This window comes from Megalobrama amblycephala, linkage group LG2, assembly GCF_018812025.1.
Source record: "Megalobrama amblycephala isolate DHTTF-2021 linkage group LG2, ASM1881202v1, whole genome shotgun sequence".
Lineage (NCBI taxonomy): Eukaryota > Metazoa > Chordata > Actinopteri > Cypriniformes > Xenocyprididae > Megalobrama > Megalobrama amblycephala.
Genome location: NC_063045.1, coordinates 49,894,187 through 49,913,754, shown reverse-complemented (window position 1 = coordinate 49,913,754; position 19,568 = coordinate 49,894,187). Strand labels below are relative to the sequence as shown.

The 19,568-nt window shown below is 37.9% G+C and overlaps 1 protein-coding gene across 2 annotated transcripts in view; it reads left to right on the top strand.

The window, feature by feature from the left end:
• The first annotated feature begins 11,533 nt into the window (after nt 1-11,533).
• alcama (activated leukocyte cell adhesion molecule a) overlaps nt 11,534-19,568 on the top strand; it is an 86,368-nt gene continuing 78,333 nt past the window's right edge. The window contains exon 1 of one of the 2 annotated variants that reach the window (XM_048180165.1): nt 11,534-11,872. In XM_048180165.1, coding sequence (XP_048036122.1) covers nt 11,815-11,872 — 58 coding nt within the window. In that variant the 5' untranslated portion in view covers nt 11,534-11,814. The remainder of the gene's footprint in view (nt 11,873-19,568) is intronic. The other variant, XM_048180158.1, reaches the window with a different exon arrangement.

Here is a 19,568-nt window from a genome sequence, read left to right as displayed (position 1 = left end):
GAGTAGTTAACTACATGTAGCGGCGCTACTAGTTTAACTACATTTTTCAGTAGCTTGTATGTAGTTCAGCTACTTTTAAAACGGAGTAGCTTTTCCAGTAGTTAACTACATTTTCCAGCAAGTATCGGTGTAGCGTGACCAAAAGCTACAAGCTACATTCCGTTTTGTGTTGCGTTCTGACCGCCTTTTTAAATGGATTATTCTGCTTTATTGCAGTCTATATCAACTGTATGCGAACTATTTTATTACAGTGGTGACCCGCCATAGTCTAATCTGTCCCGCCAGTTTTATAATGAACATAAGATCACTAACGCAGTGTTTTGAGTCATTGCATTGGCAAAGCATCCGTCAACTGAACCGAAAACAACAACATAGCTTAGTGCGCTGATCTAATAAAATCGGTTGCTGGGGTTGCGAGAAGCGTATGATTCGCGAAGTGAGACATTTAAGATTAAGTAATTTCTGTGTAGGCTAGTAATCACTTCTGAAACTGCAGAGTGCAATTGGTCGTCGGTCCTCTCGCATGAAAAACAAAACTTATAATACATTCAGAATTTTAATATAAAGCGTGCAAGAGAGTCAGTGTGAGATATAGGAGTACTGACATTTGAGTAGCCTATATACATTTGAGTATTGTATTTTTTTATATAGTTTACAAAATAAAACACTATGCCTTGAAATCATAATTGTAGTGCATTGCTTTGTTTAAACCACAAACATCTTACTTAAACATTCTTCATTAACAGTTATCCAGTTATTTGTAATATGCTATGTCATTTAAAAAAAAAAAAAAAAGAAGAAGAAAAAAAGTAGTTTCAATGTAGCTAGCTACTTTTTGATAGTAACTTGTAGTGTAGCTAACTACTTTTTCAAAAGGGTAGCTTGACTGTAGTTTAACTACTTTAATTCATGAGTAGCTTGTAGCTTGTCAAACTACAGTTTCAGAGTAGCTTCCCCAACACTGGATGGCTGAAGCAGCAGCGCGTGTGACGCTTTTCACGGTAACCAGATCAACATTGTAAACGGGATTCTACAAAACTGAAGTGAAAACATCAAATTACCATTCCGTGGGATAAAATAGCATCTCTTCCCTGCAAACTATACCATGAAGAATGTGATTATTTAACCAAGTCAAAAACAAATAAGGTAAGCCAGTATCCATATTCATTTCAGTATCAGCAGACGCAAAACGCTATAAAGTGACAACTTTTAAAGTTAAAAAACGTTATAAGTGATGTAAACGATAAAAGCTCCTTGTGGGTTCTCTGTTTGATCGATTTGAGCAACCATAAACGACGCAAAACATACGAGTTTTTCCTATATAGACGAGATTTTCCTATATAGAAAAATCAGTCTCTGCCCTCCAGCCGCATTTCGCGTATACTGTTAAAACGTTTGGGTTTGGTTTGATTTTTTAAAATAATTTTTAAAGTAGCCTCTTATGCTCACCAAGGCTGCATTTATTTGATCAGAAATACAGTAATATTATTATCAATGTTGAAAACGGTTATACTGCTTAATAATAAATACATTTAAATTGACTGAAAAAAATACACTAAAAAACATTAGATACAGCCTAAAATTTGAAAAGCTATAATGTAACTCCATGAGAGCTATAAATACCTACACAGACTTCTGATGAAAAATGATGGCATATGGTACAAAACATTACTGATTTGTTTATCATTTTCAACCCATTCTAACTGAGGCATCCAAAACTCTCAACAACTAATTCATGCAGTTCAACAAAACATCATCTATTTCAACCAGCCAGTTAACTTTGCCTGGTATATATTTAAATCAGCAAAATTTGCAAATGTTCAAAAGATGTAGTGACAACTGAACACTGATTAACTCGACCAAAACTTTCTCAAACTGGCCCCGGGCTGCAGGACATCCTTATTATTGACCCCTGACCAGAAAGATCTGGTCACCATCTTATGAGGCAGGATCACATCCATCATAGACATATTAGATAATATCCAATAACAATCCTTGTAACTTCAGTGATGCACATTATTATACTACTTCTTTTTCTTGTTTAAATTAGCACCTACAAAAGGCCATTATTACTTTGAAAGTAAATCAAGCATGAAAGTTGTGCTTCTTGTTTTCTAATATTCCCCATACACTGCAGTTACCTGCAATTAACATTTACCTAAACATTCATCTAAAAATTACAGTGTCACTTTAGAAAGGCTAAAAACAAAATGTAAAAAAAAAAAAAAAAATGTAATGTGAAAATTTGGCTTTAACAAAAATAAAAGTGAAATGAACCATTAATACCAATTGCTCTAAATTACCACCTTTGTCACAAAATACTTCTAATTTCTCTTAATACCTGATCAAACAGTCTAGTGTGCAACTTGTTCCATTTCATGACCATCACTAATAACTGTTTGAATCATGTACACTGGCAGGTATAATTACAGACCAGCTGCAACACACTGTGAATAGCAGGATTCATTTGATTATAAAATATACCATTTCATTTTCAATAGGTCTCCATGGCTCTCCCTCCAATGGAAATTGCTCTGGGCTTTCAATTCAAACACACATACGGGCCTGACGCTGACATAAACACAAGAGATTAAACTCGGAAAATCTGCATAAACATTTCTTTTCATGTCTACTGCCCGCCTTCGACAAACATTTGAATAAAATCAATTGTTCCACCTCACCAACTTCAAGGTTTCCCCACCATGCCAAATGAGTCAATATAACAATCAATCTTGTGTTTAACTGACATTTACTTCACAGAAAAATATAAAGGTATAAACATAGAGCCCTGTCTGTCTGACAGCACCCCAACCTCTTTTTTGTCCTTGCCAAACGGGAAGTAAACAGGTTCTAGCATCAGAAAAAATGGGAAAACACATCAGCATCAGTGCTGCAGATTACTATTCCACAGGTGTGAATGCCAAGGAGTGAGACTCACAAAGGAGAAGTCAGAAGCATATAGCTTCACAAACAAATAAATAATAAAAACATTGTATGAAAAATACAGGCGCTTTCTGGACAGTTTTAGATCACAATTTATTATCTCAAACAGAATGCCTTAAGCAAATAAATGATTCTACGGTGAATCAAAGCAAAAACTGAATGTCTAAATCATTCATTCAAGCACTCAGTTGCTGATATCACAAACATAAAATGGCATGTGCTTTCATATTAATCTGGGAAAGTTTGTGACACTCACTGCAGCAGTATGACACAAGGCATGCTGAGATGAGCCAGAGCCCATCTTGGATTAAAAATGCAGGATATAAATTATAAATGTTGCAAGTCTTGGTTTGAAAATGGCGCTGGACTGCAAAGGCCAGACAGATAATTAGTCTTCCATTCATTATGCCTGGAGGACAGATAAGGAATCCTTTTGTATTGTCCCATATTTGACTTTAGTTGTTAAAACTAAGTCCAAGGAGAGAAAAACCAACTAAATCATATCCAGTGGGTTCAGCTGTCTCTCAGTGATAAAGCTACTACAGTTTTTGCAAAAACAAATGCTGAATAAATGTTTTCCTTCTTCGATAATGAAAATGTCTCAGGTCTCAGGGACAGGTGAACCTCGAGTAAACATGCTGAACATAGTTTCTAACTGATCTAATCAGTCATATTTCCGCAGTTGTATTAGTTGGTTTATGACTTTGTCATTTTGTGAGTGTGCCGCGCAGATGATAGATGAGTATAGCTAAACGCATTTTCAAACCTGTGGTCTCTCCTCATCGAAAAAGAAGTCTATTTTTGTGGTTGGACATGAAACAGCCAAAACCGATTGAGGGATGAATTGGACTGACAGTTGAAAGAAAAAATCCGGCTCTAGTGAAGATTCCAGATCACAAAATCTGACGCGTGTCTTAGGCACACATCACGTCTTCCTCAGTTCAAAGTGGACCCCTGGTGATCAAATTTTTTCAAAGATCATAAAGTGTCTTTAATATATCCATGCCTGTTCATACAGTATAAAGCTGATTTTTTATTTAAATGTAGCAATCAAAAGAATTTATACTTCAGATACTAAATCAGCTTATCAATAAACAAGAGAGATGCGGTTTCTTTGGTTTCAGTTCAAATAGGTGACCAAAGAGATGTATATTGAAGCCACTCGAAGGCAAAAGCCTGCAAGGTTAGCAAAAAAATAAAAATAAAAAGTGTATGCCTGCTAATGCTGCGGTACGCAGGGAAGGAGTCCAGAGGCCATTTTTATAATGGATGTCAATGGAGGAGAGGCTTCACTGACTGTGCTAAATAAAGTACTTTTGTGGGAAAACGGCTTATCATTTAATGAATCTACAGCCTATTGGCTAATCTTCAACATGTTTGCTCTTAAACATTAGTTTTGGATTGATCTATTTTTGCTGGGGAAAAGAAATGCTGTTTTATAAGAGAAGTCACAGACAATTGCGTTACAGGTATGATTCAGTTTACGGCACTTCTCATTTATTTCTATGGTATCTTCAAACAGTAATTTAACAGTCGGACAACTATGAACACAATTCAGTGACGTCAAGTGTTAGATTTTGATGTATTTGGCTGCGCAATCGTTTGGGTGGCTCGCCAATGTATTAGATTTCTCTAATACATAAAATAAGTAAGCTTGACCAGAGTTCTTGTGAGGGGAAGAAATTATTGAAGGTAGTAGTGTAGCACAGTTCTTCAGCATTGATGTCAGCATCTCAGCCTTCAAAACATCTTAACCCAAAGTTCTGTCTGTGGTACAGAACTTTATACATAAAGACAAAAGGGCTACAAGCAATAGAACACTGTTAGGACCTCCCACAGAAGATCGATCTACCCTGCGATCTACTCTGAGCAATGCTGTTTCTTTGTCATTCACACCCATCAGTTTCTGTGGGCCATATGTCTCTATGGGCCATTTGGTTCACACCTTTACAAACACAGAGTTGATTGCATCTGAGTCACAGTCACAATGTACATGCATCTAACTAAAGATAATGAAAATACACATAATCTTTCACAAGGCTGTAATGTGATTGGTTATTAAGGCACACGTGATCCAAGTTGGCCGTTACGCTTTCTCCAATAGTAGAGCCACTGACCCTCATGTCTCCCAATAATAAGACCATCTCTGTATATATATTACTTGAAAAAAGGTATTCGGCTTCACATTCATGTTGGCTCAAGACCTGCCAGAGCTATTCGACTTCTACTAGGTAAATGCCACATGACTGATGCTTTAAAAAGACCTAGCTCATAAAAGCAATCGACATTAACTGGGATAACGTACAGAAAGACAGACACAATTGCAAAATTAATGGGATAGTTCACCCAAAAATAAAAATTTTCCCATGATTCACTCACCCTCAATCCATCCTAGGTGTATATAACTATCTTCTTTCAGACAAACACAATCAGAGAAATATTTAAAAAATCCTTAGTCCTCCAAGGTTTATAATAGTTGTGAATGGGTGGCCACATTTTAAAACAACAACAACAAAAAATGCATCCATCCATAATCAAAGTAATCCATAGGGCTCCAGAGGGTTAATGAAGGCCTTTTGAAGCAAAGGTATGCGTTTTTGTAAGAAAAATATCCATATTTAAAACTTTATAAATTTAAATAACCGTTTCTGGCGGATGACCGTACACATACTGCGCAAGTCGATTTGCTCCAAATGAGTAACCCCCTGACGCAATGTATGACGTAGGATGCAGGAGTAGTATAAGCTTAGATGCCTCGTGAGGTTTAAACAAACAGGGCTGGGCAGCAAAGTCAAGCTCCTCTTCTCTTATATTGAAATCCTCCGACATTTCTCTGTAAAATTTCTCAATTTAGACTTCTAATTCGTTTTGTTTTGCTCTCTCCTCTGCGCCTCCACGTTCGTCTTTGCGTCAGGTCAAAGGTTGCTCTTCCGTCCAAATTGACTTGTGCAGTATGCGTACAGTCGTCGGCCGGAAGCTAGTTATTTGAATTTATAAAGTTTTAAATATGGATATGTTTTTTACAAAAACACATCCCTTCGCTTCAGAAGGCCTTTTAAATTGTCTTTCTAAATGTTTCGTTAGCATGTTGCTAATGTACTGTTAAATGTGGTTAAAGTTACCATCATTTCTTACTGTATTCATGGAGACAAGAGCCGTCACTATTATCATTTTTAAACACTTGCAGTCTGTATAATGCATAAACTTCATTCTTTATAAATCTCTCCAACAGTGTAGCATTAGCCGTTAGCCACGGAGCATAGCCTCAAACTCATTCAGAATCAATGTAAACATCAAAATAAACACTGTACTTACGTGATTAGACATGCTGCATGACGAACACTTTGTAAAGATCCATTTTGAGGGTTATATTAGCTGTTTGAACTTTTTTTATGTTGTTTAAGGCATGCGCAAGCTCTTGGGGCGTGGAGCACGAGATTTAAAGGGCCACACACCCTGAATCTGCTCATTTCTAATTATGCCCCAAAATAGGCACTTAAAAAAATGAATTTAAAAAAATCTATGGGGTATTTTGAGCTGAAACTTCACAGACACATTCAGGGGACACCTTAGACTTATATTACATCTTTTTAAAAAAAAGTTCTAGGGCACCTTTAAGATATTTTTAAATATATCTCTGATTGTGTTTGTCTGAAAGAAGAGTAGCTTGAGGGTGAGTAAATCATGGGATAGTTTTCATTTTTGGGTGAATTATCCCTTTAACCCCGACAGGGTGTTCAGGAGGACTTGGAGCGCTTACTACACACCTACTCATTAAATAAATAAATATACCTACACACACACACACACACACATATATATATATATATATATATATATATATATATATATATATATATATATATATATATATATACATACAATCGTCCTAGCAACAAGACAAAATCACTGTAATCTAATACTGATTATACACAGATCGATTTTCAATATAATTGATAACTGGTCTATTATCCATGAACAACAATGAATATTAACCTTTCAGAAGCAAGTGTTTCTAAATATATATTATGTGTGTGTGGCAATTCTTATGTTTTGTTGCCCTTGTAATCTTTCATCAAAATAACTTCCCCTCCCTCAGCAGCAACATCTTTTCTCTGATGACGTGTTTACTGGCATGACGGCAGGACAACCTGTCACTCACATGAGATCACATAGCAAACCACAATGATCCAATCAAGTCCTGATGGAAAAAATCAAGTCCTGCCCTACATTTTTTTCTTGTTCTAGAAGCCATTCTTCATATGTGTCACAGGGAAAAAGAGATCTCAACTTCCTTTTAATGCCGGCTTTAAAACAGAATTGTTTCAGCAGAAGACAACTAATTTACTGCCAGATGGTGTAGTTACACTATCTACCAGCAGGGGCCATGTTAACCAGCTAAACCTTGACCCCTTGAATGCAACTAATATTTTACATTAGGCCAAATATGTGGCTGCACCTGTCAAACTGGCCAATTAATAATAGCACACTTAGTAAGATGAAACTAAAAATTAGTTGTTCTCAGCATTCTGATCATATTGTTAATTGGTTTCAGAGGTCTTTTAAAGCCTAATTATATTCAAATTGACATGTTCTTACCTGGAGGGTCATGTAAGGTCCTTAATCAGTTCCACTAATTGAATATTAAAAAATTGGTCTTCATTAAAAAAAAAAAAAAAAACAGCAAAAGCATCTGACCATTAAACAGCTAATTAATGTTAATGCCCTAAACATAAGGCGAAGTCTTCCCCCTAAAGCCATTCATTTGGGAGGGTCAGGAAGTTATTCATAATGAAACAGCTGCATCAAACCAAAAAGACAATGACAAGATCAATCTTTTATGCTATTATTAATATAAGACATTTTGTCTCTCTCAAAAAGAAAGCAACTCTGTAAATGAGAATGAATGCCCCCTTTAAGGCCATTTTGTTCTGATAAGATAACCTCTTAATTTTGGATTAAAATATAGGACAAAGTAATCATCAGCTACAACCAGGGGCGTAGTTTGTGGGGGGGATGGGGGGGGGAGGTAACCCCCCCAATATTCAAATCCGTCAGTTATAACCCCCCCAGTACAATACAACCATACCAACGTTCAACCCCCCCAAAGTTGAAACCAAATCTACGCCCTTGGCTACAACACTAACTAATACACTATACAGTATGTGCAGTATGTTTTTCTGTAGTCAGTGATTCTCTTTATTTTCAATGAGTAAAGAAATGCAAATGTAATGCATAGAGCAGATGTTATTTTTGCAATTTTCTGAAAATAAGTGAAAGACGTATTATATTACAGATAACGATTAAAATATAACTTGATATTATTGTGATTTGTCACTGCATTTCATTCATTTCTAAATTCAGTGTGACTCATTTGGTGTTAGTTTCTTCCCCAGAGCCTCTCTGTCTACTGACAAAGTGGGAACCAGGGTGACACTGCTGAACACAGATTTTTATTATTTGTAGGTGTTTATGATTAAATGCATTCATAAAACAATTGAGCTCACCATTGTCCTGAAACAGCTCAGATGTGGAGAAAATCTCAAATGGACTCGTTTTAAAGATTTTCTTTGTAAAAAAACTGGTTAAAATCAAACATTATTCATATCTTTACTGTCACTTTTGATCAATTAAATGTGTCTTTGCTGAATAAAAGTATTCATTTCTTAAAAAAAGAGACTTACTGATCTTACTGATGAGTGTATAGGCCAATATAGTCTATATATCTACACACTACATGCACACACACACATATTATGAGCAATATAACACGAGTAGCCGTGCGATATGGCTGTATATCAGCACGGTTGTGATTTGGCTGTAGGCAATTGACGGCACAAGTGCATAAATAAATAAGAACAACAATGGATAATAAACCCTCTTTTGTGAGGAACTACTTCCTTCTGCCATGGATTAAAATCTCAAATTGACAGTTTAACAGTTGAGCCCAAGCCTCCTTTACTAATTGTAAACCATCACTTTAGAACTAACGGAGGAACATTGAGTCACTTCTGTCACGATCACCGTCAGTTCCTGTCAGTTCCTGTCAGTTCCCGGACTACATTTCCCATAATCCTCCCTGCCAGTCACATGCACACTCCACACCAATTACCTGTTGCCACAAACAGCTTAGCACATTACCTGGACTATAAAAGACTCACACACTCACCACCACCTGGCGAAGTCTTGTTTACCACGGTTGCAATTCTGAGCGTTTGTTTCCTGTCTGCCTGTCTGTTACCGTTCCTGCCTGTTACCTTTTTACGATCCTCTGCTGCCTACCCTGACCTGTGCTTTGTATACTGATGGGGAGTCGACTCCAAAAGAGTCGATTCCTCGACTCTGATTAGCCCCAGAGTCGGGGTCGACTCCAGCACAGGAATTGACTCTTGGTGTTGGACTCTCTGTTGCTGTGTCCGGAATCGCTCACTTTTTTTTACTGATTCTCAAATCCATAGCCTACATAATGCATGGCAGTTAAAGGGTTAGTTCACCCAAAAATGAAAATGATGTCATTAATGACTCACCGTCATGTCGTTCCAAACCCGTAAGACCTCCGTTCATCTTCGGAACACAGTTTAAGATATTTTAGATTTTAAAAAATGTATGTATGGTAGACTGTCCATGTCCAGAAAGGTAATAAAAACATCCGGAAGAGAATACAATGCTGAATAAAGTCATAGTTTTTGTTATTTTTGGACCAAAATGTATTTTCGATGATTCAAAAACTTCTAACTAACCCACTGATGTCACATGGACTACTTTGATGATGTTTTTATTACCTTTCTGGACATGGACAGTCTACCGTACATAAATTTTCAATGGAGGAACAGAAAGCTCTCGGACTAAATCAAAAATATCTTAAACTGTGTTCCGAAGATGAACCGAGGTCTTACGGGTTTGGATGGAATGACATGAGGGTGAGTCATTAATGACATAATTTTCAGTTTTGGGTGAACTAACCCTTTAAGTGCATAATGTCTATGGTTAAGTGCACTAAGCAAGGAGTGAACAAAATGGAGGAATTCGGACACTGACGAACAGCATCAGAGCTGTCGCAGAAACTTTGTCACATACATTTATGTAGCTTACTTTAGAAATGGATAACAGTCAGTGACTTTAGTTTGTAATTATACATACCTCCGTGTCAGCTTTAGTATTAATGGTAGCTTATATTATTGCAATAAATATAGATTTGATTTTCCACAGTTAACCGTGTTCATTAAACTAACCATACATGAAAATAATAATAAAAAAACTCACATCAACAATAAACACATTAATAAGTGTACATTGTATGCATTTTTTATGTATTGTATTAAGTTTAGTATCTTTAACTCTCGTGTCCAAGCACTTTTAAGACAATGATCATGTGCGTTTAGCGCCATCCCCAGACCATTATAATGAGATGAATTCATTAAAGAATCCCTGCTTTCTCGTTTATTTAATTCTAATATAATATTCGACCACATATGTTTTTCGTGACTTTTCTCTCTGTAAAATTAGGTATCGGCAATTAGCAACATTGATAGGCTACTCATCAAGTCATCTCTCAATTGGACTAATTTGGACAGTCTCGCTAAACGTGTGTTGTTTTAATGAGGGGATTTTAAGGCTTTGTGTCTGGGAAAAATAGATTAAGTGTGTAAAGACTGCCATCTTGGCTTATTTATGACCCTGTTTTGATGTACAGTGAATGGAGTCGGGAGTCGGAGTCGACTCCAAAAAACCTGGAATCGAACACCCCTAGGATTTGCTCATCTGCCATGACACTCGCTGTGAGAATGCTGACAGTGGAGTGATTTAAATGATGAAACGGTTCCCGTGGTGATAATGGTAGCCTAGAATGTTGCATGGCTGGAAAGACCTCTCAGCCAATCAGATTCGAGAACCAGAAACAACCGTTGTATAAATAATTAGGCTATTCTTAGATTGTCAAAAAACATCACTTTGTTTTTCATCCCACAGTGTGATTTATAAGCTAGTTCCCCCATGGGGACTAAAAATATCCTCACAAGGACATGAATTTTCGGGACTTTCCATAGACATAGGTTAATGATTTTTGTAATATCATTATGTCTATGGAAAGTTCCCATAAAACATGAAAACCCAATGCATGCTTGTGTGTGACCCTGGTAAACCCTACATTTTGGGGACAAAATGTCACTACAAAGATCCAAAATCCTTGTCCTTGTGTGGACATTTTTGGTGCTCATGAGGAAAACAGCTTATAATGCTGCCTTCACGTGCTCTCGGAATTATTGTAAGTAAGAGTTTCCCAGGTAAAAATTGCACATGAATGCCCTCCCATTTCAAAACTTGAATGCGATGAGCTCGTAATCACTACTTCAGAAGTGGGAATTATCAAATTTCCGATAGCACTTGAAGGCAGCATTAATCACACTGTGAGATGAAAAAGAAAAACATCATGTCTATGGAATGTCCGCATAAAACATGAAAACCCAACGTGTGTGAGACGAATTGCAGAATTGTTTTTTAATGACTCACTGAAACAGTTCTGATTTTCAGAAATGAATTGCTAGAATCATTCGAACTTTCCAAAGCTGCTGATTAAACAGCATCGTGTCAAAAGTTACCACAGCGACGGGCTTCACCCGAAGAGGGCGTGTCGCTGGGGGGGCGGAACGGGGGCGGAGCCTCTCGCTCAATTCTCCAGTGTGGATTCGCACTATCTCCACTGCTCGTCCGGACTCCAGACTTCACCTTCGCGCTCCGCACAGAACAACCCGTCTGATCCTTTCAACGCGCTCAACCAGCGACTTCTCTCGTTACTATCCAACAACTTCAGACGTGCATATCTCTGAGATTCTCTTCGGACTGTATAGAGGAGAGCCGGGGTTTTCTTTAAGGATGCAATCGGTTATCTACCTTTTCGGTGCCTTCATAGCAGTCCTTGTGTTTCCTCCAGGTATGTCAGTTAATTTATCATGAAAATTTTATAATCTCCTTCTCCCATTCTTTCATGTAACATCGCTGCCGTAATCCGAGAATTTTGTTGAACCTGTTCGTTCCTATAGTGACCATTCGACTTTTTATACTTCCTTGTGTCAACATCAACAAGTGTTTATAATAGCCGTTGCCGCAGTTTGTTGGCAATCATTGCCATGTCATGTGTTAGACTTTTCATTTCTCCCACGTTAAGAACAAGAGGTCAACTCTCCACCTGAAGAAGATTAAGCCATCTGTGCTCGCCTCGGACATTCACATTCATTCATTTTTATCAGCAGCAGTAGGAGACTGTGATAAAGCTTTCAAACTTCAAGGTTTCTCAGTACAGAACAGTGAATACGAAGTGTTTCAAAGTTTGGACCGATGACTTGACATGCGAGGAATGTTGTTGATACTACGTGTTTGTTACTGCATCACGCGCAGAAACATATAGAGCAGTGACATCACACCTGCGCGTGTTTCTGAAATCCCCATAGCTCTATTGTATGCGTCAGTCAAAAACAGAAACTAAACACGGACCTTAAAGGGACAGTTTACCCTAAACTGAAAGTCATTTAACCCATGAACATTTTCAAAAAATACCCTGGTTGGTCGTTTCCATGACAATGTATGGTGCCCGATTCAGCCGCGAAACGTCAAAAAAGAACTTAAACCCCATAAAAAGTCGTCCACACGGCCCGTGTGCGATATAGCCTACAATAGGTTTGTGTGAGGAACAAACCGAAAAGAGCTGTTGTCATCGGATCATTGAGTCAGTGAGAACTGGATCAGTTTGATTGATGGACGGATCATTCAGATGGGGTTTTGTTCATTAGATTACCTGTCTGATTCATTGAAAAGATCTATAATAACACTTATTTTTTTGGCCTGTTTCTCACTAAAAGCTGTTGTTTGTCGCCAGAGGACTATATGTTGCCTTTGGACTAATTTTATGGTGATTTTGTATGGTACCTATTCATTCTAATCGCACTGGAAAAAAATCACAGGACATTCTTCATTCAGCTTTTATTTTTAGCAAATTAAATAAAATCATACGGATTTTTGAATATGATAGGCCTACATCATTTTAATTGTGTAATGCACTATTTTGGATCGTGCATGGATGTTGTTCTGTGTGCTCAAATTATTAGAAGTTAATCAATAATTAAAGTCTATTGGATTTTGAGACGCGCGCGAACAGCGCTGCCCGGCTTGAATCTTCTTTGAGCGCGTGAGTGCGCTATGAGTGTGCGCGCGCTATGAGTGTGAGAGAGAGAAAGAAAGAAAGCGAGCGTGTGCGTGCTCACGAGAGGTTGCGGAGGTGGAGTGCGGCGTTACAAATTCAGTCATTTGACTGGTGTATGGTTTTGTCAGTGTCACATGCTTGTTTGCTCATCAAAATTGATCTGATATGTCTTTATTCTTGTTCATAGATAGGCTACGAATCTATGTTAAGGCGGTAAAGTGATTGATAACTGAGGTACTAGCTACTGTAGTATTGCTCATTATTCTTTTTAAAATCTTTTTCTTGAATAATGGCCCACTAAAGATGTCTATCTATCTATCTATCTAATAGAAAGAAATGTGGAGAGATAGGCTAATGCTTTATTTATTTATTTATTTATTTATTTTCAATTTCATTGGCTTCTATATGGGTAGCCCTAGTTCTCACATTCCTTGATTAAATGATTATTACACACCCATCTTTTTCAAAATGAATGTTTCTAATAAGTAATTAGATTAGAACGTTTGAGTGTGCAGTTTACATTGTAGAATTAAACGTCAAAGTATCTTCAAGTTATGTTTACTAAAGGCTTTATTTTACTCATAAATTGAAAACCCCCATTATAAAACCCCACAGGAAAATCTTGAGGGAACCAGCAGCGAATTAGTCTTCTGGGTTTTTACATTATCCCTGCACCACTCTATTTGTGAACTAATCATATTCTGTCTAAAAATAAAATTTTTACTATGTTAGGTATGTAACAATGTGCCATGTACAGTCCATAATGGGAAATTTGTTAAAATCAAATCAAATGTGTTCAGCAAGAAATTAAGGAAGCTCAGTTACACAGCAGGAAAATGCACATCATGTGACATTTCCAAATATAACACTTGTTTGTCTGTTTCTTTACAGAACTTAATTTAATTTTATTGTGTGACAAAGAATATGTTGTTGATTCTAAAGAATGCACCAAACTGCACTGGAAATTCATTGGAAAATACAGTTTGAGTGAAGATTCTGTTCAGGCTATTGTTTTGGGATCCTGTGCTATATGTGATGGGTGTGGTTCATGCTTTTCCCTGAGGAACCAAATACCATCCTTCAATATTTCCTAGTGAGACAGAACATGACATCTCATGATTTATCCTGAGATGTTAGTATATGCCCCCCCCCCCCCACACACACACACACAGACATTGGTTTAAGCCACGTAGGTGGTTTCTAAGAGTTCTCCACTACCCCAACCTACCTCAAACAAACGCACACCCACACACACACACACACATACACACACACACACACAACCCATAGCCTTTACTCAAAGGGTATTTGCTGTTATGACCCTCTGGCTCTTTTTGGTTGTGTGTTGGAAAGGTCAGTTTCTCTGAAGTGCTGTCAGCAGGAGACTGATCACTTGTATGCAAACAGGTAAAGAAAAGCACCTCAGCCATCTTTGTGAGCCCAGTCCTTGGATCATATGTTCTAGATGTATTTTATAGCAAAAACCTGTTCTATACAGCCTACTGAATACATTATTTAATTTGTCGATTAAATAACCTAGCCGATGAAACATTTCCTTATTCTGATTAAGAAGAATTTTTCCTCTCATTCTGAAAGCTGCATGATTAAAGCACTGATGAATATGGACTAGATTTAATAGCATGCATGAAAATATTTAATAAATCATCATAATATTTTAAATAAAAGAGTTTATTTAAGGTGAATTTGCACTCTTGGAAATTTCCTGTTAGGTTACACCAGGATTACGTCTATGTTTACACATCAGTGATGTCACTCTGAATGACGTTTGACTATGAGGAGGAACTGAAACTCTCAGGGCTGCAAAGACAGGCCTTTGTTTAGCACGAGAGATGGAAAAACCTAATTACGTTAAGACTGACACTAAACCGCATCTACACCAGGAAATCCCACATCTGATCATTTAAGTATTCAAGTGAAAGATTCATGCCATCGTGGCCTGATGGGGGAATATTTTGTCATTGTTTATTGGCAGGCAAGGGCTTGAGCTGATTAATGTCAGTTCCACTTAGATATCAAACAGGAAAACGCATGTAGTGAAAAGAGAATTCTAATTCATATTTGCATATTCATTTAGTTCAAGCCTAACTATGGCACTGCTTTCAGGAACAGCCAATGGGAGCATATGGTGAAAGCTAATTTTATAGCTTTAGGGCTTTGTTCATCTCAAATGGTGGGAAGAGGAGAAAAAAAATGACATAGGCTAAGTGAACAGTGTTTTATGCTAAAATGATTTTGGGTATTATGCTGAAATTATTGGATTTAGGTTTGGAGGAGAAAGGCAGCTAAGGTTTCAGAATGTGCTTTTGACCAAACATTTAAAGGGTTGAAGTGCTGAGGCCATTATGTCATCATTTATTCATATTTAAATTCTCTCCCGACCACTCACATACATGTATGCTCCATCATAGGCTTTTACAGTAAATTACTCAAGCCATGTGTTGGACCAAGCATCTGCTGTCCCATGAACACATGCACACACATACATTATCCCTCCGATGGCCTCATTGTGAGTCTTTCTTGTCCATCAAATGCACTCCCCATTTGCTAATGGATTAATTGAAGCATTGCTAAGAAGGAAGACCTGCTGTCTGCACCGCCCAAAATGGCCTCCTGAGACTACACCCAGTCTTATCTACTCATCTGGTCTCACACCCCTCCCTTTTGCAACATAATCAAAGGGAATACTTACATTAGGTTCGTGTATGCAGTCTGGCGGACTGTTAAAACGCCTTTTACCAAGATTGCTGGTTGATAAAAGCCAGTTGGTGGTCTTAAGTGCCGCGTCGAGGGAATATTGTTCTCTCTCTTTAATACTGTTATGCATATAATCAGTGTAGCGATGCACAGCAGGGAGACACAAGCGCAAAGCTTCTGAGATAAGCTTTAAATGAGAACGCTAACTTTTGCGTGCTGTACACAATAACGTAATTTTCACAGCAGCATTCTCATCTACACCAAATATGCAAGTAGCAACGACATTTAATTCAAGTTCTGCCTTGCTTTTCACCAAGAAAAATCCAAGGCTGTATGTTTTCAGATCAATATCCATCATAGAACAACTCATACAAGACGTTTGACTATCAATCAGAATGCGGAAAGCTGATTAAATGTGCCGATTGGACTAGTTTATCTGCATTTATTTATTAATATTAATGATTCTTGCAGACTTCAGCGTCTGGTAGCCTGAGAGGATGCAAGTCAGAACGTTAATGACTGGCAAACAGATCATCTTGAGTTTAATGGGATTGTTTAAAGAGCCATAACTGACTCTTTTGGGCCACTCTTGCTCATTTATGGGCCGGTGGTATAAATATATTGATGTGGCAGTCAATGAAAGGGTCCGAGCGTGGCTATCGATCAGACAAGCATCCAATTATTTCTACACAATGTGTTTTTTAACATGCGCTCTTTGGCGGTAACTCAAGAGTGTGGTTAGTCGGTCCACGACGAGGCCACCCCGGGCTGTTCAATATAGTTTTAGCAGCAATTAGGTGGCAGTTGGAATGTTATTTATAAGTTTGCTTATAGTGCAAGAGTCATAAGTCACTCTTTCTGTGGGGTTGTCGTATCGATCAGTTCAGAGATCACAGCGTAGAGCCAATTTGAGCGTGTTTAGTGCTTGTGCTTATGAAATGTACATGGCGTTTTGATCCGAGACACTTTAAGCCATAAGTTTCGAGGTCGATAATACCCTCCAGAAAAGGATTTACATACATCAGGTTGCTTGTTCTCATGTAGTGGTTAATGGTGGTCCGGCGGATATTATTTCATCAATGTCAAATGTTTGTCCTGGCATTTAGATCCATCTACAAAAGGTTGCAAGTTGTAGCGGCCCTTAGCCCGTCTCCCTCCCGCCAAATCGCATTCTGTCAAATATCCATCAGAGGCTTTGAGCGCTTCAATTCAAGCTGACATTCAAAGCCACACAACCTTTCTGGCAGCCATGGAGACGCACGATAACCGGATTCCCATTCTGGGTCCGTCGCTTTGATGCTGTCTGTGATGTGCAGATTGCATTTCTCCATGTGTGAGGAGACGTTCCTGCCTGCCACTCTCGCCTCTTTAAGTGATGCTTTGAACCCAAAAGGGCATGACAGAGGAAGGCAAAGTTTTTTCCCCTCTCTTAAATCTGTTCCGGATAGAGTGAGAGAGAGAGGCGGATGGAAAGAAGGTTAGAGTGCCTATGAGCTCCATGTGTTAGGGACAGGATCTCCCAGAGCTGTCAGTGTGAATGAGGAACCACTGATGTTGGTTAAATCTATTAAAGGTAATGTGGGCTGAACCGTAAACTTGACGGGTGGAGGCCCTATTCAGAGAGACATTCAGCGCAAACAATGCGGGCTAAAGAAATGGTCTGAAATCTAGCCTTTAAAGCCTTAATTGCTCTTTTAAGTTCACAATGCGCCTATTAGTTTGAAAGCATTTCTTTTTCAGATTCGAGCATAAGGTTGTGACATTTAGGCTTGAATTGAGAATGCCTTTTAATTTCCAATTACACTTTGCATTGTAATTTAGGAAAGTGGAATTAAAATTCACATTAATTTAAAAATTGAAACTTTAAAAGTTAAAGGGATAGTTCACCCAAAAATGAAAATTCTTTTATGTACTCACCCTCATGTTTAAAACGTGTAAAAACTTTTGTTCCGTGGAACAAAAAAGACGATATTTTGAAAAAGTCATTGAGGTCTAATGTTTTTTGAAGACTAAAGACTTTCATTACTGGAACAAAAACATTCTTCAAAATACCTTCCTTTATGTTCCTCAGAAGAAAGAACGTCACATAGGTTTAGAATAACATGAGGCAGAGTAAATTATGTATATATTTATAAATAATGTATGTGTGTGTGTGGTTCAGGACAGGTATACCCTACATTATGGAGACAAAATGTCCTCACATAGATGGCAATATCCGAAATCCTTGTCCTTGTGGGGTCATTTTTTGGTCCCCATGAAAATTTATAAGCTGTTTTCCATCTTATAAATCACACTAAGTGATGTTTTTTGAAAATGTAAAAATGCATAAAGTGTTCTGTGATGGGTAGGTTTAGGGGTAGAGAGTTAGGGTTAGGGGATAGAATCTAAAAATCATTATGTCTACAGAATGTCCCCATAAAACATGAAAACCCAACACTTGGTGTGTGAGTGTGTGTGTGTGTGTGTGTGTGTGTGTGTGTGTGTGTGTTTTTCATACTTAATTAATAAAATAACTAGGGTGGAAGAACACTTAATTTCCAATTTAATTTTGCAATTTAGTCCTCTTTCTGTCATTACAATTTAATGTCCTTTGTAGTGAGGCAGGGTGACACTGTAACTCATATGATCTCAAACATGGTGTGAACCAAAAAACCCTAACCCTCATGTCTTATGACTCTTCTGTGGGACACAAAAAACCCAGAGGTTTTGTGATTCACAGAAGAAAGAAAATCATACACTTTTGGAATGACATGAGAGTGAGTAAATGACAAAATTTTAAATAGAATTTAAAATGCAACACTTTCAGTGTTGGGAAAAAACTCCCACAGACAGGAGCTATGCATAGTAGAGTTTCAAATGTGGCAAAGTTTGCCACTGAAAGAGGAAGTGGGGGCTTTTGAAGTCATTAGGTCCATTTCAGATGTATGTCATCTATCTTTTCCTGTGCGGTTTATCTGAGAACATAGCTCTAATGAAAAAGGGTCAAATGTTATTCCCGCTAACAATTTAGTGGCCTCCTCCCTCATGTTCACATGCCTTTTTAGCACCTCCCACTAAATCAAGCTCAGACCAGATGAATTGTTGTCTTTATGCACCCAAGTAATAAATTATACTGGATATGTGATTTAAAAGGGTTACTAGTGGGAGTAAAAGGGAGGATGAATGAATGAGGCTGCGGTCGGAGGAGTGTATGTTAAAAAAAAAAAAAACATTGTGGAGATGAAAACCTTGAACTCAAATCTCAGAGAAGGAAGTTCAAATGCAAATTCATGTTGCCCACTAAAATCACGTATAGGAGTATCATTAAGAGTTCTCAAACAAAAGGGTTCCCAAAGATGCATAGCATATAGAATCAATTGCGACTCAATTTATTATTCCCTTTTCGAATTTCCAAAACCGCTTTGCCGCATGACTTTACATGCAATAGTCGGATAGCACCGGATTTTTGACAAGTTAAACATTCAGTAAACCTCATGGTGAAAATGATTAGGGCAGGCAGCCGACCCGCTCCACTCCCGAGAGGCAGGGGAAGAAGCATCCTCTCATGCGATAAATTAGTTCCAGCTCTTGCGGGCTGGAGGAGCTCCCTCAGAGCGCCGTGTTGTTTCAGCGTGCACCGTTCTAATGCGATTTTAAAAGGTTGAAAGTTGGAGTAGAGGTAAATGGTTGATTATGTACACACAAACGGTGCACAGCTGCTTCGGTTCACATCGGG